The sequence below is a fragment of the Dendrobates tinctorius genome, unplaced genomic scaffold (genome assembly GCF_039654945.1).
Source record: "Dendrobates tinctorius isolate UK_male_01 unplaced genomic scaffold, ASM3965494v1 ptg000070l, whole genome shotgun sequence".
Classification (NCBI taxonomy): Eukaryota; Metazoa; Chordata; class Amphibia; order Anura; family Dendrobatidae; genus Dendrobates; species Dendrobates tinctorius.
The window spans coordinates 55684368-55706491 of record NW_027361738.1 but is presented as its reverse complement, the minus strand read 5'-3'; the positions used below and the strand labels follow the sequence as shown (position 1 = coordinate 55706491).

General features: G+C 40.4%; 1 protein-coding gene across 19 annotated transcripts in view; it reads right to left on the bottom strand.

The window, feature by feature from the left end:
- The window catches only part of PARD3 (par-3 family cell polarity regulator), a 656180-nt gene that overhangs the window by 142107 nt on the left and 491949 nt on the right, over positions 1–22124 (bottom strand). For 16 of the 19 annotated variants that reach the window (XM_073581663.1, XM_073581668.1, XM_073581665.1 and 13 more), the window contains one exon: positions 3517–3771. The exons of 1 other annotated variant lie outside the window; for it this stretch is intronic. In XM_073581663.1, the coding sequence (XP_073437764.1) occupies positions 3517–3771 (255 nt within the window). Of the gene's footprint in view, positions 1–3312; positions 3772–22124 lie in introns of those variants that run through there. 2 more of the 19 variants (XM_073581676.1, XM_073581682.1) reach the window with 1 other exon arrangement.

Genomic DNA, 22124 nt, shown 5'->3' with positions numbered 1-22124 from the left:
CCCTCGGCTTATACGCAAGTCAATAAGTTTTCCGTGACAAAATTAGGGGGGTCGGCTTATACACGAGTATATACAGTATTTGGACTTTTTCGGTGATTATATAATTTATTTGGATGGGTAAAAAATGATGCAAAAAATGCTGAAAGAATCGACGCACGAAGAAATGCTGAAAAAAACGTAACGTGTGCATAAGCCCATAAATGTGAACAGAAAACTCCACCTCCCCAGGCGCAGCAGGGCACCGGTCTTGAGATAAGTGGGGGTCCCACAGGGAAACCTTAAAATCTGATTCTCTCTTGACATTACCTATCATTGAAGAGTTAGGAGCCTCTGCATACATAACACATGGGCAGAAGGATTGGTAAGCTTTTCCCACATGTGCATGGGGGTCTACAGAAGTGGGCTCTCTTCTATGAAAAAGAGTAGAGAGCAGCTAGCAAGCAGTGGAGCCAATATGTCGTTTTACTACTTGGATGGAAAGTCCCTTCAATGGCTGCTTGCAATATTATATATCCCCTGTAGTGGGGGCTGTAGATGAAACGAACGGCTGACGACAAGACAATCCACTGATTGCGGCTCAGTTTTAAAGGTAATATCCGTGATACGGCAATGGTGTGGGGTGTGCACAACACAATCCCCCATGCCCGTCATCAGTGCAGTCTGTAAGGTGACCTGAAATAACATTAATAGGTGCTTCCCTAAAACGTGCAAGCCTGACCGGAACCTCGATGCATCCACTACAATCATGTAAGAGTATTACAGAAGAAAGGGTCTATAATGATGGATGCTCTAAAAGCAATACATTTTCTTATTAACCGCTCTAGAGACACACAAGAGAAAGTGAATTAAAATATTTAAGGAAATAAACAAAAGCGCTGAGTGATTTACGAGCCCGGTCTTCTCTTTTCTCTCTCCTGACATGCCGGCATAGCAATATACACAAGTTCACTAAAGGTCTTTTGTCTAAAATGGGCATTTTCCCAACAGTGGTAAAAGGCATACAGAAAAACATGTGATTATGTGTCCATTAAAGCATCCACAAAAAGCTACGTGTGGCTAGCCGACCATTTGCGGGCTATTTAGATTTGCAGTAGTTTTGTGCCAATTTCATGTCAATCAAAAAGCCCAGAGATAGAAGAGCGGAAAGAAAAAGGTTTCACAGGACTCGTGTCTGTGTTTGGAATGGATAAGGATGCTGCGTCCGTGAGAAAACAGGCATGCCGCCATTCGTGAGCAGCGCCTAACGTTCCTCTATACGATTACATGTTTACATAAAAGAGATGACACACTGTAGTGTTCGATAAAGTCAAAGAAAAAAAACCAAAGATTTAAAATTGCTCTATTTACCGTAACAAACGTAAGGAGAATCGTCTCCGTACTGATGCACTATGTATACAAAGGTGAGATTTAGATAATGATTTACAACTCATCGCTTTCAATAACTGGGGCTGAGGGTTAACGCCAATTATTTCAGCTCAGTTATTTTAGTTTGCTTTTTTTTTTTTTATACACATCAAAAAGAAGAAAAAAAAAAAAAGTATAAGCCCCGAAACACAGAGATGTATCATGATATTTCACATTTGAGGGAGAAAACCGTCAGACTCCAGTCTAATCAACCCTTTCAGGATGAAGCCAAAGCTTTGAAAAGATGCATTTCAGGTTAACCCAAGGGCGCGATTTAACATTTCGCAACTTTCCAATTAAACATCGCTTACAGCAAACAAATTGCAGAGCTTTTTTTTTTTGCATTTTGCTTCAGACCATGTTAAGCAAAAAGGATCGCCAGGGCCAAGTATAAAATTTGGCGTGTATTGGTAAAACTGAAGTCAAACTTTAAGATTACGAAGCAGAATTTCGACAATGCTCCTAATTAGGTCAACAAGAAAGGCTTGTTGTAAAGTCAATTTCTGCAGAATGGATCTTCTAATAAGAAAAAAAGGCTACCAGCAAGACCCCCCTTTTTTACAGCACAAACTAATTTAGGGCTAATCAAGATTTCCAGGCAATTTCTTTGCAGTTAAAAAAAAAAAAAACCACACTTAAATATCAAAGGGCTAAGACAAGAAATCAATGGAGAAGCTTGCAGCCTAAAAAGACAACCACAATGAAATGCCTTTATTAAACCCACAAACTGGCTGCTTTAATTTTTGATATTTTTCATCTGCAATTTGATTTAGAATTGGTCTAAAAAGAAGAGATAAAATAATTTTATATCAACAGCCCAAACCTGCGAAAAGGCCATTAAAGAGAATGTACGATCACCAAAAAAAAATAAAAAAATCAAGATTTCAATACAAATATTATCTTAACAAAAAATTGGTGATATGAATATGCATTATAAAATAAAGAGAAAAAAACATTTTTATTTAATATTTCCTTTTATACTACTGCTCACTGGACAACACACAAATGTGTTGATACTTTTTGGGCAGTTCATTTGACAGCTTTGCAGTGTAGACTTGGTCAGAGTGAGCAGAGGATTTGATGCCAACTCATGTATTGCTGGAGGTCTAGATCAGGCATTGTAGTAGCAATGTCTATACAGTTCTGTATGCAGTACCCCATCACTCCCTGTTCTGTGGGAGGATACTGAATCTCATTTCTTCCTGAAAACTCTAATACGGTTACATATTTATCTGGCTAAAGCCAAAGACACAAGACTGGTTTCTCTCCAACTAAAAAAAATGGTCTGATTATGCTCTCTGATCACAGATTTTCTTGGCGGTGTTGAGAGAGAGAAAAAATTCTCCACCTCCTCCATTATCCTCTGTTAAAAAGGGACAGCACTCGGATGTCATCCGAGAGAGGTCCAAATTTTTTTTTTTTATTTTTTTTTTTACAGACCCATAGACATGAAATGGGTGCATGCCATCTGATTCTCAGAGGCAAGTCATGCATGATGTGACTTTTTGTTTCCTCAGATCACTTTGTGTGGGGGAAAAGATTCCACATGTGCACAGCCCCGTAGAATAACATGGGTATGAGTACTATCGGTCAAACCACAGATAGGACCGAATAAATCAGAAGAGTATTAACACTTAGTACTGCTGCAATAAAGCACACATATAGCCACCTGTATTGCCTATAAAGACGACACAAGAAGGGCGCTTCGCCAATATGGTGGCCATCAAGAAAGTTGTTTTTTAGTTTGTTTTTATAAAGAAAATAAAAAGCTAAAAATTTATAAAAGATCAAAACAGATTTCTCTTCTCTACATCTCGCTTATGAAAAGAAAAATGGATGAGACATTCTCTTTAAGGTAAATGCACCAAACTATCATGTAAGTAGAATATCACCAATGGACATTAAGACTTTTCATATAAAAAATACTTTATTTTTGCTCCATTAAAATTATATATAAGAGTTTCCTAGTTACATAAGATAGATAGCACTACTCGGAACATACTTGTAAAACAAAAAAAATAATCAGACACTGGTAAAGGACCATTCACAGTAAAAATGTAAGACATTAAGAATTCATGGTAAAGGACGCATTGATTCTTGTCTAGTGCCTACCTGTCCACAGGTGGAGGCTTTGAGCTCCTCGGCTTCTTTACTTGAGCATACAATGCTTCCATCTGCTTATCTCTTGGACTCTGGGGTCTGCTGTTCATATTTAGCGTACCACTGCTTGCAACTGTGTCATAATGGCCGGTGTTGGCATAGGTGGGTTCTTCTGCCCCTCCGTAGTTCTTTGAGTATTCTTGGATCTCAGCATAGTCCTTTTCTCTAGCTTGTCTTTCACGAAGCTCTCGTGTCTTTGCCTGAATCCTATGGAGATAGACCAAAAAAGTTGGAAATTTGCTGACTCAAATCATGTTTCTGAAGCAAATATAGGGAAGGAAAGAGGGAAACAATGACAAAAATGGTAGAAGTGTCATGAGTTATAGTAAAGAGAAGAAGAAGATAAGAGTTGCCATAAAAAGTAAGACTAGATTTCAATATGTCAATTTTGTCCGGATAGTGTTTTTTTTTCTTTATGACTTAGCCTAATAACAGTCAGTTCACATCAAGACCAAAAAACATTGTAGGGTATATTTTTGATCCAGTTGTTGGACTAGCATGCTGAAATAACGTCTTATCCGAGCATGCTTGGGTGCTAACCGAGTGACTTTGGCGTGCTTGAATAATATGTTTGAGTCCCATCGGTTCCATGTCTTGTGGCTGTCTGTTCAACAGTCGCAACATGCAGCTGTGGGGACTCAAAGATATTATTCGAGCACACCAAAGACACTCGGTTAGCACCCAAGCATGCTCGGATAACACCTTATAGCACCATACTAGTCCAACAGCTGGATCATGCTCGGATAACACCTTATCTCAGCACACTCGCTCATCACCAGTTTCTACCTTGGGCAAATTTCTTTTAAAACTTTCTACACAAGTCTGAGTTTTTGCCCATTATTTTGTGCTACAGGAGGTGCTATAGGAGGCGATACATCATATATCTCACTTTTACGTTACTCGATAATAGGATTGGATGGATCCCCAGAGCCTGGTAGCCAACGCTCACCAAAATTAGGTACGCAAGCTTTTTTTCTGGCACTTTACCACTGATGTTTGCATTGTCAAGTCACCAAAAAAAGAAAAATGATTTCCAGAATCCACGCGTGCTACATGGAAAGGAAATTAAAGTAAAGAAAGTATTAACAATTCAAAATTGTAGCAAACATTTTTTGTCTGTGCAGCTTGTCTGAAAATCTTTCAGGGAATGATAGACTTTCCCTGGACGGCTGTGTGGAGAACTATGATGGCTTTGGGCACATTTTCCTATCATATATTTTTGACTGAAGAAACGAGCAGGAGAGAAGGGGTTTTTTTCCGGCTCCTGCTAAGCCGCTGTTCCAGATACACTACTTACTGTAAGCTATGCATTTTAAATGCGCACATATGCCTTCAAAAGAAAGTTGAGAAATGTCAAGCCTGACGGATAGTGATTACACAATATACACAGGTGCCAGTCTGATGGACCATTACGGTGTGCTGCAGGGCCGCTGCCTCTCTAGAAAACCCTGACAATTAGGTGAGCTGCTGAGGAAGCAGGCTCACACATTCAGCGCAGCACTCCAACCAGACGATATTTTGACAGCCTTCTCTCCGCACTTCCACATTTCACTGCACATTTTCAATCCACCGCAAACCTATAAGGCAACATTTACATTAATGGGAGGAGGGGAGCCAAAGAAAAGACCTGCAAACCGAGACAATATCAGACAAACTAAACTGTGGTGACAGACCTATCATGTCCAGAAACACATCATGGGCTTATCAATACAATTCAATAGCGACTTTTCCACATTAGATTAGTTTGGAAGGTCTACTCTTGTTCTCTTTTTGTTGCATGTAATCTTTGTGAAGAAAAGAACCGATTGCCCATCCGATCAGGGCCTCGGGCGGTGGCTTAAAGCATCTCACAGGGGCAGCAGCATGGCGATGTACAGCACGGCTGTTCTGTTCCCGAAACGTGTTGGCTAGAGTCACTACTTAACGTGAAGGACGTAGTGATGCATATAAGATTGATACGGACACTGTCTGAACCTATATGGATAGTTTCATATAGCATTTTAGCCTATGGCGAGTGGCTCCGTAGGCCTGGAAAACCGGGTTTGGCCATTTACGCTGACTGGGGTCACTGATTGTTAAGATGCAGACAAAGTCACTGTTTGTTCTGTCAAAGACAAATTTTCGTCTATATAGGCCTTTCTAAGGTGGGCTTCAAGATGTAGCAGAAAGGCTAGAATCGACCCTGCATCCAGTTAACCAAGAAGCCGTACACTACGGTCTTCCTTCTCCAGCAGTCTCCTAGAAAACTATTAGAACTGAGGTCGAGCATGAGCACTTCTGTTCCAAAGACTGGGCCCTGAAGAGCCTGGTTCATGGGTTTCTGTGTCCAATTCTTGGCATTGCGGGGGATACCAGTGGTCAGGCAACCTCCACATCATCAAGGTACGCTCTATTCCAGTAAGAGAGAATAACTAAGACTTAAAAGAAAGCCACAATAGTAAATAGTATTTTCTTTTACGGAGGCTCGAAAGGTGTTTGGGTTAGAGTATGGTGGCCCTATGTGCGGTAATCATTACCATTAATGTAAAGCCAATGAAACCAACCATATATTGTCTGCATGTTAAAACTACAGTACATGTAGCTTCTTATTCCCACAGAGATCATATTGCTGTGTTCGGTAAGAATTATATCTGGCTAACTGTTCGAAAAATTGTCTTTAAAACTGTACAAAAGGAGTCATGTGGGAAGCAAATTCTCAGATATTTGTGAATCTTCTGGACACACCACAACAAGACATCTTTACAGAACAGTTTCCCATCAATGACATATAAAGTCGTGAGATGCCCAGGAGAGAAGAGGTATAAAATAGAAGAAATTTAGTGTCCTCCAATTTGCTGAAGGGCCGGATCACTATGCTCTAGTTAATACATACAATGAGCTGTTCCATGTGTCACCCTTCTCCAAGCAACATCTGCAATCTATACTTTTTATTACCAGAATTTTACAGTCATTCTCAAAAAAAAATCCTCTTAACCGAATGATCTAATGCATTAAAATAAGGCTATGTGCACACGTAGCGTTTTAAAACGCTCACTAAAAACCGGACTCCTTCCCAGAAATCGCACGTTTTTTTCCCGCGCGATTTCACCGCGATTTTGCCGCGATTTTCGCGTGCGTTATTCAAGCACTTTCCAAGCGATTTGAAGCATCGCTTGGAAAGTGATTGACAGGTTGGTCACACTCGTCAAACATAGTGTTTGACAAGTGTGACCAGGTTTTTACTATTGAGGCCGCCTATGCGGCCTCAATAGTAAAAGATAGGATGTTAAAATGCTAAAATAAAAAATCGGGGTATATTTACCTTCCGGCGTACCGCGCTGCATTCCCGGGCCTCAGCGTTCCCAGTATAATGCCTTGCGAGACCTGTGATGACGTAGTCTCGCGTTGCTATAGCGATCTCGCGAGACCACGTCATTACAGGGCCTTGCCGCAAGGCATTACTGGGAACGCTTAGGCCGGGAATGCAGAGCAGGACATCGGAAGGTAAATATACCCCGATTTTTTATTCTTTTTTTTTACAGGGGTATGGTACCCAGGGCCTGGAGTACAGTCTCCTCTCCTCCACACCGTGGGTACCAACCGCACATGAGACGCTTAACTTCCCGCATGGTGGGCATAGCCACATGCGGGAAGTAAGCGATTCTCATGCATTCCTATGGGTGCGGAATCGCGGCAATTCTTTGCGATTCCGCACAAAAGAATGAGCATGCTGCGATTTTTTCCGCGATGCGATTCCGCCGCGGAAAAAAGCGCAGCATTAGCACAGCATGTGCAGAATGCCATAGGAATGCATGGGGGGGGGCGTTTTGTACACGATTTTTAAGCGTTTTCGCGCCGAACATCGCGGCAAAAACGCTTAAAAATCGCTACGTGTGCACACAGCCTAAGAGACCGAAAGTGCACTCTCAGGTCCTCCAAGATGAAGCTGGTGCAAAAAGTTACAAGATGAAAAGTCAACATAACAGAGAAGAGGTGATAAACGAATATTGCTTTCAAAATTAGCGCCGATATAAAACTGGATTTCAGACAGGACGCAACCATGCTGCCATTTACACATGTGATTGCCACCCAAATGAAAGAATAATGGAAATAAAAGTAATCTTAAATATATTTATTTGTAGCCAGAGAGCTAAAAACATTTAGAGGTTGCAGAAATACCATATTTCTGCTTTTAAGAAGAATCCCTTAAAAAATATCCTACGGTGGCCTAGATTTAAAAAAAAAAAAAAAAAGTAAGTAATACTTACCAACCAAACCAGTGACCTTCGATAGACGTCAACATCCGCTCCAACAAAATAGTGGTGGCTGCAGCCGATCAGGGGACTGGCAGCAGTGGCCAGTTCACATAATGTCACATGACTGCAAAAGCGACAGCGCTGACATCGCTGGAACAGCAAAGGATCAGGAGGGTTTCATTGTTTTTATTGTAATCTTGGTCACTTCAGCACTTGAGGAAGGGTTCCCTGGTAGTGGACAACCCCTTTAACAAGAACGTGATCATGAATTGTTCTCCCCCCACGGGAACCCTAGAGTGATCAGCTAAACACAGTAAGGCCCTGATTCAGCAAGGAGTTTACACCAGTTTTCTGGCATAAAACTGCATGAAATGTCGCAACATTTAAGCACAATTTATAGTTTCAGACAAATGTTATTACAACTTTTGACGTTTTTACCCTCCATTTTGGCCAGCTCCAGTAACTTTTTAATAAGTGCGTAGCTCTTAGCTGTCAGTGGAAATAGCTGACCACAATAGACAAATCCAACAATTTCCTCCACAAAAGTGGCGTAAAATGAAAAAGCAATTTATTCTAGTGCCCAACTGGAGTACATGGCAGCTAGAGGTTGCACCAAATTCATTTAAAAGGCTCACCGGCTCTTAATAAATTTGGTGCATCCTTCTCCGGCGTGAACTTTGTGAAGACTGGAGCACAAAACACCAGTCTTGACGATTCGGGCCCTGAGTCTTCTATTCCCCCACAGCACCACCACAGGAGAAATTAAGACATTACACCATACCAATTTAAAATCAATGATATGTCTGTGCAACGGAGGACAGGACAAGTCCTCCAAAATGAGAGAAGCACTTTGTATCCACTCTCTCCAAGAGATGAAGACCAGGAACAGAAGACCTCCCATTATTAACTCAGAATTCCACATCAAGGCTTACAAAATTGGATTTTCTAAACCAGACAAACAATTTAATTCTATGGAGAATAAATAGATAAATCGTGGTCAAGTACTCGGCTAACCAATATAGAGGAGTCCACTATCATCTTGCACCAATATAAGATCTGGTACGTTTCATAAAAAACAACCTTCTAAAGACAAAAAAAAACAAAAAACAAATAAAGACTAAAGACACTTTTAAGTGTAATCTTCTATACAATAAAAAAAAAGACAACAGCAGCCCGTTGGAATCCTTGGTTAGGATACATCCTAATGACCATGCTGAATTCATAGATTCTACCACCTCGTGTGTTCCAACATTACAAATTGGACAATGTACAGATCCAACATGGTCACGTCATGCACCTGTGTGTATGGACCTTAACAGTCATTAGAGCAGAAAACTTTCTCACTGTCACTTTGGCAAGGTCCCAACCATTTTATTTTGAATGATTTTTTTTATACATTCTCCTGACATTTCCAGCACATCTAGCTTTCTATTATAAATCGAAAACCCTGCTGGCAAGTTACCTGGTTTTATTGAAAACTGGTCATAGTTTACACATTTAAGGGACATAAATCAGTTTGCACAATCCCCGGAAGATGGAAAGAATCTGATTGAATAAATAGAGTTGTGCAATGTGTCAGCACTTAGTAGATAAATCATAATAATAGCTGGTTATATACTTACGAAGATCCCAATTTCCATATATAAAAGGTTGCAGGCTTGGTAAGATTTCACAAGATTGTAAAATAAAAGGAACATGAGAGTCCTTGTTTCACTCTTTCACACAATCTCCAAATATCTAACATCCAATTAGATTTTTTTCCCCAATTTATTTTTAATCAATAATTGCTGTACGTATTAAAGGGAACCTGTCAGGGCCCCATGCCCTCCAACCCAGCAGCATTCGCATACGTATTAATAAATTCCCTGCCTAACCAGACATTTATAAAGTTAGTCACTTAAATCCATGTTTAAAAAAAAAGTATTTAGAACCTCCGTTTTTCTTTCTGGAGTAAGGAAGAAGAAAACGTGTCCTTAAAAACCAGAGCAAGGAGGAAAAATAATAAAATGCTAAATATTCACTTGACATTTAGAAATGTTGGAAATTGTTGTTCAAAAGTTGAGTTGTCCTTAAAGTACCATTTTCCGGAAAATTGCAGCCATTAAAGTAGTTTTTGTGTGCATCTTCCCAGAACAGGAGTCTTTGTTCCCTGTAATAAAACTTGTATAAAATGGTACAGGGATTTATTGATAAAACCAGAAATTTCACTTCTAGGTCAAATTGCACTAAAGCTGCTCCTACATAAAGCAAATGTTGGATGACAAAGCAAAATCTTTGGGTCCTTTCCTCAAATTCAGGTTTTAGCCCCTACAATATTGTTAATGGTGATCCATGTCTTGTTGATGGACCCAATATTCAGCATTTTCTAATAACAAATGGACTGGTGGATTATCTCCAGTCAGGTGTTTAACTGTCTTCTCTACCCAATGGCTTTATCTGGGGAAAGTGAGGCACGTGGGGAAAGTGAGGCACGTGGGGAAAGTGAGGCATGCGGTGAAAGCGAAGGCATGCGGTGAAAGTGAAGACATGCGGTGAAAGCGAAGACATGCGGTGAAAGCAAAGACATGCGGTGAAAGTGAAGACATGAAAGCGAAGACATGCGGTAAAAGTGAAGACATATGGTGAAAGTGAAGTATGTGGTGAAAGTGAAGTATGTGGTGAAAGTGAAGTATGTGGTGAAAGTGAAGTATGTGGTGAAAGTGAAGTATGTGGTGAAAGTGAAGTATGTGGTGAAAGTGAAGTATGTGGTGAAAGTGAAATATGTGGTGAAAGTGAAGGAAAAGTGGATAAAAGATTCTTTGACCTACACGTGTCACATACCTACGGCCAACTCTACATAAGGAAGCTATTGAGCCAAATTGTGGCTTGGCTCAGCCTCTCTTTTACTTGGCAAGAAAAATATGTATGGCGCTACTTTGTCGCTTTTCACATGGAAAAAAAAAATTACTGGGCTTGGCAAAGTGGTTTGTTGGTGCCACATCTTCCCAGGTATGTGCCTAACTAAAGTCATAGTAAGGCAAGTAGAGGGGTTAATAGTACAACAGGTTCACAAACTTCACATCAAAATCATCCTGTACTTACATCCATCATTTCAATTAACCCCAAAAATAAACCCCACCTGCAGAAAGTAGAATTAAACAAGTGCAAATTTAAATTATTTACACCTAAAAACAAAAAAAAGTTCCAGTTTAGATTCTACATTTCGTAGCATCTTTTAATATAGTATTGGTTTGGATAATAGCTAAAAAAAAAAAAAAAAAAAAAAAGGTGCTGACCGTCTGTAGGGTCTGTAAAAACGGTTTCATTACCTCCGGTATTGGGCGCTTGAGAAAGAAAATATTTAGGTGGGGAAAAAAAAAAAAAAAAAAGAAACATTTGCTTTCTGGTATAAAATATTATGGTCTTATGGGGAACTTTATAAATACACCAAAAAAAGCATCCTGCTGTTCAACTCTCTTGTAGTTGATGGTAAGCGCTCCAGATGGCTGCCGCAGAAAGAGGACACCGCTGTACTCTCTGGTGGTGACCCGCTTGGTCGTCAAGTGTCTCGCTTTTTTTTTTTCAGGACCTGACGGAAAGAAGAGGCTAAAATGCTGAGAACTTAAATTTAATTGTAATTCTAGTGTAGAATAAAAAAAATAGGAAGTTTGTGAAATGTTTCAGCCCTGTGGATTTTTTCACAAGTCGTCTCTCTACCTGCATAAAGTACATTAGAACAGACACTGCAATCAAAAACGTAGATACTGCCGAAATGTCTGTACTATGATAGACATTTCATAGTTTACAAAGAGCATTTCACATATATTATTGTTATATATAGATCCTAAATATAGTAATTTTACAAGATCACTATTAATCTTTGAAAACTTTTTTTAACTGTCATTTATAGTTTTAATCCTATTTTTACAGGCGCTCTCTGATTTACAGATGGGAGTCCAAGTTCAGGTCCTTCATTTATAAACCAGAGTGGCTAAAAGCTATAAAGATGGTCTCCGCCCCGTATCACTACATGGATAGTCCATAGTTGTCAATGGGTATCATTTAATGTTTAGTTTTCCCTTTGGTGGTGATGCATTTGTGTAGCTGGATTATAGTTGTTTAGGTGGCTTTGGACGGACTTAAACAATTAATGTGGAGAATAGAGGCAGATGCCAGTCAAACCATTATATGAGCAAATCTGACTTCTTTTGGTGCCTTAATATTAAGAATACACACACAAAAAAAAAAAGTTTTGGGCACCCTGCATGGTTAGTACCTAGTAGCAACCACTTTAGAAAGTACCACAGCTTGTAAACGCTTTCTGTAGCCAGACAAGAGTCTTTCAATTCTTGTTTGAGGGATTTTCATCCATTCTTACTTGGAAAATTCTTCCCGTTCTGTGAGATTCCTGGGTCGTCTTGAATCCTCTGCTATTTTGAGGACTAGCCACAGATTTTCAATCATGTTCAGATCAGGGGACTGTGAGGGCCATTGTAAAACCTTCAGCTTGCGCCTTTTGAGGAAGTCTAGTGTGGCTTTTGATGGGTTTTTAGGCTCATGATCTAATTGTAGAAGCCATCCTCGTTTCATCTTTAGCTTTTTTTACTTTGAGAATGTTATAGACAGTATATACCTGTGCGAACATATTATATATATGCATATACAAACACATATGCACATATATTTTATATAGCTAGATATGGATATATTATGTTTGTGTATATATACAATATACATATATATATATATTTTCTTGATTTGAACACTCCTAACTAAATTCACTGAGCTTTGAACTTCATAGCCAGGTGTATCAAATCATGTGAAAAGCTATTTAAGGTGGCCACTTGCAAGTAGGTCTCCTATTTGATTCTCCTATGAAGAGTGGCATCATGGGCTCCTCAAAACAACTCTCAAATGATCTGATAACAAAGATTATTCAACATAGCTTTTCAGGGGAAGGATTCAAAAAGTTGTCTCAGAGATTTAACCTGTCAGTTTCCACTGTGAGGAACATAGTAAGGAAATGGAAGAACACAGGTACAGTTCTTGTTAAGCCCAGAAGTGGCAGGCCAAGAAAAATATCAGAAAGGCAGAGAAGAAGAATGGTGAGAACAGTCAAGGACAATCCACAGACCACCTCCAAAGACCTGCAGCATCATCTTGCTGCAGATGGTGTCACTGTGCATCGGTCAACAATACAGCGCACTTTGCACAAGGAGAAGCTGTATGGGAGAGTGATGCGAAAGAAGCCATTTCTGCAAGCACGCCACAAACAGAGTCGCCTGAGGTATACAAAAGCACATTTGGACAAGCCAGTTACATTTTGGAAGAAGGTCCTGTGGACTGATGAAACAAAGATTGAGTTGTTTGGTCACACAAAAAGGCATTATGCATGGAGGCTAAAAAACACAGCATTCCAAGAAAAACACTTGCTACCCACAGTAAAATTTGGTGGAGGTTCCATCATGCTTTGGGGCTGTGTGGCCAATGCCGGCACCGGGAATCTTGTTAAAGTTGAGGGTCGCATGGATTCAACTCAGTAGATTCTTGACAATAATGTGCAAGAATCAGTGACGAAGTTGAAGTTACGCAGGGGATGGATATTTCTGCAAGACAATGATCCAAAACACTGCTCCAAATCTACTCAGGCATTCATGCAGAGGAACAATTAAAATGTTCTGGAATGGCCATCCCAGTCCCCAGACCTGAATATCATTGAACATCTGTGGGATGATTTGAAACGGGCTGTCCATGCTCGGCGACCATCAAACCTAACTGAACTGGAATTGTTTTGTAAACAGGAATGGTCACAAATACCTTCATCCAGGATCCAGGAACTCGTTAATAGTACAGGAAGCGACTAGAGGCTGTTATTTTTGCAAAAGGAGGATCTACGAAATATTAATGTCACTTTTATGTTGAGGTGCCCATACTTTTGCACCGGTCAAATTTTGTTTAAATGCAGATTGCACATTTTCTGTTAGTACAATAAACCTCATTTGAATCCAGAAATATAACTGAGTCCATCAGTTATTAGATATATGAAACTGAAATAGCTGTTGCAAAAACCAAAATTGTTATAAAGAAAAAAGGTTAACATTAATAGGGGTGCCCAAACTTTAACATATGACTGTAAGCATGTGTAAAACTAAAGACATATTTAGGAAAAAAAAAAGGGACTAGCAAAGATTAAAATGTAAACAAAAGACAAAGCATAAGGAAAATATTGCCAAAATTCAAGGATTAAGAAAAAAAAAAAAACATTTAGTCAACCCTCTGCTAAGACTAAATCTTCTTATAGGCATTACCCACACACCAGGTTTTGGCAGGCAGCACGTTTGTTGCGGCCAATAAAAAAAAATAGCTTGTTATAGGGAAACCTCCTCATTTCTCGCAGTAAAAAAAGATCCGGTAACGTCAAAAAAGGTGTAAAAACAGTAAAATCTAAAAGCCATAAATATGGTGCAGATACAATAATAAGGTTAATTCCTTCCCTGCTGTCACTAAATCCACATTAGCAGTCTCTTTTCAGCTTGACACAAATTAATGATTTTAATTCTAGACACTTGTCACAGTGCTCACTAGCCTTTCTTCTAATTAAAATGGATGAAGCTCCGTGATCAAGGAACAGCACAGCTCATTTTTTTCAGCTCCTAGCACCCATGGAGCAGGACGGTGCGAGGAAATGCGCACTGCCAGCTGACATATGGGGAAAGCAGACTTTCCCCAGGGGTGTTGTACAATTGAAGCCCCTGGGAATGTTCGGTGCTAGATCATTTTAATTACTGCATCGTACAAATGGATTCATTACACCACACTGTGATTAGGAATTGGCCTCTTCTCTCCCAGTGCCGGAGGCCAGGAAGACATTTCACAGCAATGCGTAACACACCCCTTTAATAACTACGTCTCACATTATTCCTCAGTGGCAATAACAATAGACTGTCACTGCGCGACTGCAATGAGACAACTTGTACAAAGGGCTAATGGTTAAGTGCTATTTTGCTGTATGGCTGGGAGCGGTGCTGAGCACGTACATGTCTAGGTCTGGAGACCTCTTATCCCCTTTGTCGTGAAAGTTTATGTAAAGATTACAAGCTGCCTTGTTCAACGCTAATGGGCTTTCTAAAATTCTTCCTTTTTGCCACCAGGCATGGTACACATAAAGACAAACTTCATCTTGAGTTCGTATAAGTTAAAGGGAATCTGTGAGCAGATTTGTCTATGTAATTCGAAAGCAGCACAATGTAGGGGCAGAGACCCTGATTCCAGAGATGTGTCATTTACTAGGCAGTTTCAATAAAATCAGTATTTATCAGGAGAAGTTTATTACTACAGGACTAGGTGTCTCGTGCCTCCTGGTCCAACCACATCCCCCCCCCCCCCCCCCCCGGCAGCTTTCTATGAATATTCAAAGCACACATATAGCAGCCAATCAGTGGTGTGGGCGGGGCTATACAAAGCTCAGCATGCAGAGCTCTGCTAAATCTGCTGCAGAAAAAACTGACTGCATCACAACTGGTGAATCCAGTAAACAAAGTAATACATCGCTGGAATCAAAGTCTCTACCTCTACATCACGGTGCTATCAAAATTACATGACAAAAACCTACTGACCGATTCCCTTTAAAGTTGGCTACACACCATTTTGTTGAGTACCATAGTTACAAACATCATGGGGTCCTTCGTTAAAAATTTTGACCAAAATAGATAGTGGTTACAAACATCTAGAAGACCTGCTCGGTCCTACATTTAATAGACCAGCTATTCATTTTAGTGGACACTGTGCAATACTTAATTTCCCCTGTAGTGACGCTGCAGGAACACTAACCTCTTAGCCTATAGTCACAAGTTAGTGTGAGGACCATAGTTCCTGGACTGGCCGTGGGTTTCCTGACAGTAACTCAACAGCCTCATACATTCTTATGAAGTTGTTGCATTTGGGTCCGAAAACACGAACATATGAATGAAGCATTAAGCTGCTCACCTATAGTATCTTAGACACCTTTACAGCAAATCTCTCCCAAACTTCTCCCCTGTGTACATGTACACCCAGTTTGGCTGAGCACGTGTTCTGCTTGGCGAACATGGAGAAAACGGAAACAAGACAATAAATGGCAGCTCAACTCAATGGAAAATAAAGGATTCTTGAAATTAAACAAGTCTAATCCTTCCCTCTCCAAACATCGTCTGTTGCTGATATTAGCAGGGCTACGATACCCACTAGATGGTCAGCTAGTCACACAAATCTTAAAATCCACCAAAATTGTCAGGTCCGACCTATTGTGACAAACTACAGTACAGCTGATCACTGACTTTCTCAAAAGTCCCTTCCTTCTAACAAGCAGGGATTGCCCAAAGCAGACAACCATTTTAAATGAGACCTCTGATTAAATGGTGTGTACGGATTGTAGAAAAATTTGTAATCATATCATGTCTCCCTGCGCCACCTCGAAATATCTGTAAGGGCTTATTCACCTTCATCCGAGTTTCGTGAAAGTATCATCAATTCTTCTTGGAGGATCAAATATAAAAAGTTTCTTCATCTTTTCCTATATAGCGACAGCAATCGGACGGCTCACATAGAATTGCATTGCTGATTTTGGTAGACACTTGAAATCAAGATTGGTCATGTCTCCGCGATTGAGGTTGACCACTCGATCAGACATGTGGACAGTCCCATAAACTTTCATAGGTATGAATGCCAGCTGTGAAAAACATAGCACTAGTACGAGAAAAACTGACGTGTGAATGATGCCTTCATCAAAGTATATACACCTACAGCGAGGACAACCAGGACATTACATTTACGAGTCCCAGCCTGCTGATAAAGTTCAATAAATTGAGCAAATAATGTTCACTGTATGAAACAACGCTCTCTGAAGGATATTTGGTGGTAACGAAATCTGACCGGCTCTACATTGTAAAGCAGTGCTCCAAAACGGGCAGACAGAGAGCGCTTCTACTTTCACTGTAGTTGGAGACAAGCTTTTAGTCCATCTTGTTCATATCCAATCTAAGAAAGATGAGACTCCTAGAAACCTTACCGCTATCCCTAGAAACATACGTGTCATCAGAGTTCAATAATGCCTCAGAGATACAAGCTCAGCCAAGAAAGCGGCTTTCACTGACGGAAAACCCCGAGACAATGTTTTAATGAAATCAGCTCCCTAATGGAGGAGACAGACAACACTATGCGTTTCATAGGCGAATGTGAAAATTGTAGCGGATTTTGTGTGGAAGTATCCTGGTAAGAAACGGAGAAGAATAAAGCAAGTGCAATAAGGGCAGAAGGTTTTCATATAACATCACAAATGGAGCAGAGTTTACATGGTTTGTTTTCTAGCGGAACTCTACCCAACAACTTTGAAGATGTTTTCCTTCAAGTTTTTCAAAGCCTAATACTTTACACAACTGTTTAATGGCATTGGTGCTTCCTATAGGAGAAATCAAAAAGTAAAAGATCTAACAACAAAAAAGTGGAGGTCCAAGTAACCCCATCGACAGTCAAGATATTCAAGTGTCCAACTTCAACTTGCCCAACATTTTGTTAATGCTCCGGTAACAGTTGATGAAATATCAGAACAAGCTGCACTTCCCATCACAATAAGTGGGTGGCCACCCGGGGACATACACTATATGAACCTACTGAAAGAGAATTGTGAAATATTTTTCACATCTCAGGATACTTTGAACCAAGAAGAAAGGCAAAAAAGGACATATATGTAGGAGGGACATCTTAGAGAGAGTTTCAAGAATACAATTTGTTTCTAAAGGAAAAAAGCTTTAAAAAAATAATCTGCTCCTTTCCTCACTGTTCTGGAAGGTCTCCACTGGTTTCCGTTTACTTCCCTATGTATTCTCAGCAGCCAATCACTGCGATTAGCTGCAGCGGTCATGAGGATAGACAGTAAGTGAGCAGCTGTAGGGATGAAAATGGAGACCGACAGGATCCAGGAGCATCAAGTGATACCCACGTGATTAGTTTGTTTTTCCTTTGAATCATTCCCTGCCTTTAGAAAAAAAAAAAAAAAAAAGATCTATCCAGGACAATCCCTTTAAGAAAACATCAACTCTTGTATCTCATTTGAGACTACCTAAAAATATGTGATTGAGCCTTTATAAGTTTAGGAATAATGCACAACACGGGTTTATGACTACGTTGCCTGAAAACTCAACAGTGTGATGGTCACAAAGATTTTTGGGGATTGTCAAAAGGAAGACAACAATACTTTTTCCCAAGGGAAATTTTGAGATCACAATTTCATGACTCTATGACCAACTGTTACTTGTGAACATCAAGGTGGTCACAAGCTGAGGACCCCTTTTTGTTAGCGGGAGCAATGAGCCGCTAACAGATCAGCATATCAAATCTTAAAAATGGAGACCCCCTTTAAGAACGATGTTTGTTCTGAGATTAGTGTCTGGATCTCTGTTGAGAGTCTCGGTGGCGTTAAATAATAGATATGGATACACGAAAAAGCCCTTTTATTCAATCAATGGTATCCAGCACCATCATTAATATGTGTGCCCTGTCTTCAATCAATACAAGCTGATATTAAAGGCGTGTAGGCAGAACCAACTTGTAAGCGTATCATCATTATTATTAGAAGGATGAGGGTGGGGTATGGTGTTTTCTCCATAAAATTTGTAGACCTAATTGATTTTCATTTTAATGGACCATTTGCTTTTTCTCCGGCCCCCACAGGATTTTTGTTTGATGCTGCTTGCACACTGTAAATTCATTATTGCCAACCCATTTCCCAGAAGTATTACATCATTAAAGAAATAAGGTTTGGCGGAGAAGGAAAATATGCATTAAATGGACAATCCTAAATGAACTTAGTAATAGCGGGAACGAAGTTATGCATGGACAATAGATGGGGGGATCTATTCACGGTGTAAATGAAGCTGTCTACAAGCGGGAACAAAGAAAGGCTCTTTTCTTCGCAATTAAAATCAAATTAAATATAACTTTACTCTGGAAACTATAGACACCGGACGTTGCACAAGGCTTGTTCGGCTAATTGAGTAGCAATACCAGCGGGATTAACGCTTCCTGATTTCAATGCGCTTCAGCCTCACTTGGCTGGGATGGTGTTAACACAGACGGTTTACATGGGGCTGCTTCACTGGATGGACTAATTTATGGCAGCAAGGCTGGAGGTTTGCCATCAGGATACTAATCTACAAAGACCCCACCTGAATGATTAGAACCATAAAGAAAAGCAAGAGTCTTACAAACTAAATTAACCACCATGGGTCACTTTTTGAAACTCTCCTGACGTTCCAAGAATGACTACGTAGTCAGACCTTCTCCACCCAACCACTTTTTCCCTCGCTTTTCTTCTCTCTTTGTTCTTCGCTTTTCTGCCTTTTAATTTCATCCCTATTTCAAGTCATTTTCTTCCATCCTTATCTTGCATCTGAACTAGGCACTGTTCACATCAGTCGACCTGCGCGTTTGCCAATCGACAGTCATTTAATAACCCATCCCAACTGAAGATCAGTAATTGGCCGCTCAGTGCGCATAGCCCGACATGCTTCTCGGCAGCACAAACCAAAAGACCGTCTCACCCAATGACTTTTTCTCGTTTGTGGGGTGATCGCCATCCTGTTCAGACTGCAGGATTATCATGAAACTAGTGTTTCTAGGACCACTCGTTCTTGATAATCTTGCAATGTAAATGCCTCCTTAATCTTAAGGCCTCTATACCCATCAGATTAAAAGCTGATGGAACCTGCACATTTTCAGCAGGACCAGCTAGTTAACCATCTAATGAATATGGTGACCTACCTCTCGTTGGGGCCTGGCTTCTTAAGGAAACAATAATATAAGGAATTGTAATTTACTGTGCCTGATCTCTCCCTCAACATTATCTATCCTGGGGGAAGAAAAAATCAGGCATTTTGAATTACAGCCCAACTTTTTTGCTTCTTCATGAGATAAGCAGCAACCATTGGTAGGCCTGACTTAGACATTAGCTAGTCAACAGGCCCTGCTAAAATTCACACTTGGAATCAGCTTTCTCCGCTCTTATTGAAAACATATGCTCACTCAGATGAACTGAGCACAAGAATGGGGGAGATGAGAGAGACATCAGTTTGGCCGACTGCTCCAAGTTGTGTAAGCATCTTTTCACTAGTGTCTGTGGGTGCTCATCCTTCAGCCAACAGCTGTCTTCTAAGCTCAGCCGAGCGTCCATGTGTTCTCTATGAAGAAAGCTGATTTGCATGCAAGACAAAAGGATGGGGAGATTAAATTTAATCCTGCCAATTTCTATTGGACCCCAGAAATTGTAGGGTTTGGATAACTTTGATGTGTAAAGGGGGCACTAGACAGTCACTGACTCAATATCCAAGCTGTTTAGGAACTTAAACTCTACATCGATAAGTTCTTAAGTCTCTTCATCACGCAAGACGTGTTTAAAGGATTGCTCTTTGCCAATTTTGTTTGCACTGTTTTATTTTACTCGCTTTACTAGCACCATTATATTCCATAGCACTTTACAGACATTATCTCTGTCCCCATTAGGGCTAACAATCTACATTTCCTATCAGTTTGCCTTTGGAGTGTCAGAGGAAAAATACGCAAATAAAGAGGGAGAACATAGAAGCTCCCTGCAGATGTTGTCTATGATGGGATTTGAACCCAGGACCCCAGCGCTGCAGAGCAACTGAGCCCCCGCGATGCCCTTTGGTTTGCACTTTTGCATGTAAATTCTCATGTTAAACTTTCCTTTTTAGAAAAATGTAATCAAAACCGACTAAATGAAACTTATAATTGTCGTCTCCAAATACAGCACAGGATTCATGAGAATGTCTCATCATTGCATTCATCAATGGTTACATAAGCAAGTAGTGTCATCCTGTTGTATGGGCTCATACGTGGAATTCCATCTGAGGCGGGAGCGTCACGTCACAACAATACTCCGAGGGCCATTTCTAATTCTGTAAAACTTATCATAAAAGATGAACTGAAGCTTCAATGTTCCCAAATAAGGATTTGCTCAGCCGACGGTGTGTCCGCAGACTCTACAGACTTTCCTCTGATGACCTGCCATTTTCTTTGTACAATATAAAAATTCCTCATGCTTTGTTGGATTAATAAAAATCAGAGCTGCATATGAAAGGAGTTTGTACATTTCCTAATAAAGTCTAGAAATGGTTTCTGCTTTATTAGTTCTCTACGTTAAGCCGCTCTGCAATCTCTTTCAGTCCGCTGCTTTAGCGCATCTACTCTAAAAGCCCCCACACACTTTAGAATAATGCTAGCTGATAGCGCCGATATTGGCGGGTTTGCCCGACGGTCTAATGTGTGCGGGGCGCCGGCTGACTGATGTCGATTGCGCATGTCCGATTTTGGACTGCCGATGGCATTGTTCTCCAGGGGATGAGCTGTGGCCTGGGGTGGCCGACTGCACCTGTCTCATGGACAACACAAGAGTGTTCCATTGTTCGGGAGAGTTGGCTGAAATGGCCATCGGCCGAAGCATTGCTCAGCTGACAGCCATCTCTAATATATATGTCTGGCTTTAGTGTCTTTAATGACACCCCCTTTTTTCTGCTTACATTCGGTGTTTTCATAGGGACATAGTGTGGATCCAAAATAACCATCCACATCAATGTCCACATACAGAAGGTAAGCTGGCCCTCTATTCACCACTCATCGCTGCCATGTAAAGGTCTCGATCCTATTAGGGTGAATGACACCATACAATTTGCTCTTCCCAAGAAACGAACACCCTTTTAATGAATAATAAATTGACTATCAATGCGTTTGTTCAATTATTGAAAGCAGGTATTATACATGACAGGTGTCATCTACTAGTGTTTAATGAGTACATTAAATAGAACCAGAAAAAAATAAAAACACAAAATGATTTGTAAAGTATTAGTACTATTTCTTTACATGCGATAAGTCCAGTAATGTGAAGACACGAATATGGCACCATGCATAGGCTCAGGATTTACGCCGTAACACAAAGATATCACGTCTCATGCAGCCATAATATTCTGTAATTCCACAGAATTAGTGTAATCCACACGAGAACATGGTGGGGCTCTACACTCCCATCTGCTGCTCACAAGCGATACTGCAGCCTACCGGACCGTCACCGCTACGATTTCGGAGACTAACCATAAAGGCACTGAACATTACTTATGCGCCATGCACTGCACAAGCCGGACGTGCAAATGGGACTAAACATACAAAGGGTTAAAATGCACAAATGAGGGGGGCAAATGAGTCTGAAGCAAATAAGGTGAGATTTTAAAAGTCCTGTACGGTGATTCTATAAAGGTTATGTCAATAGCGCTCAGTGTGACACAAGGCGGGCATGCTGCC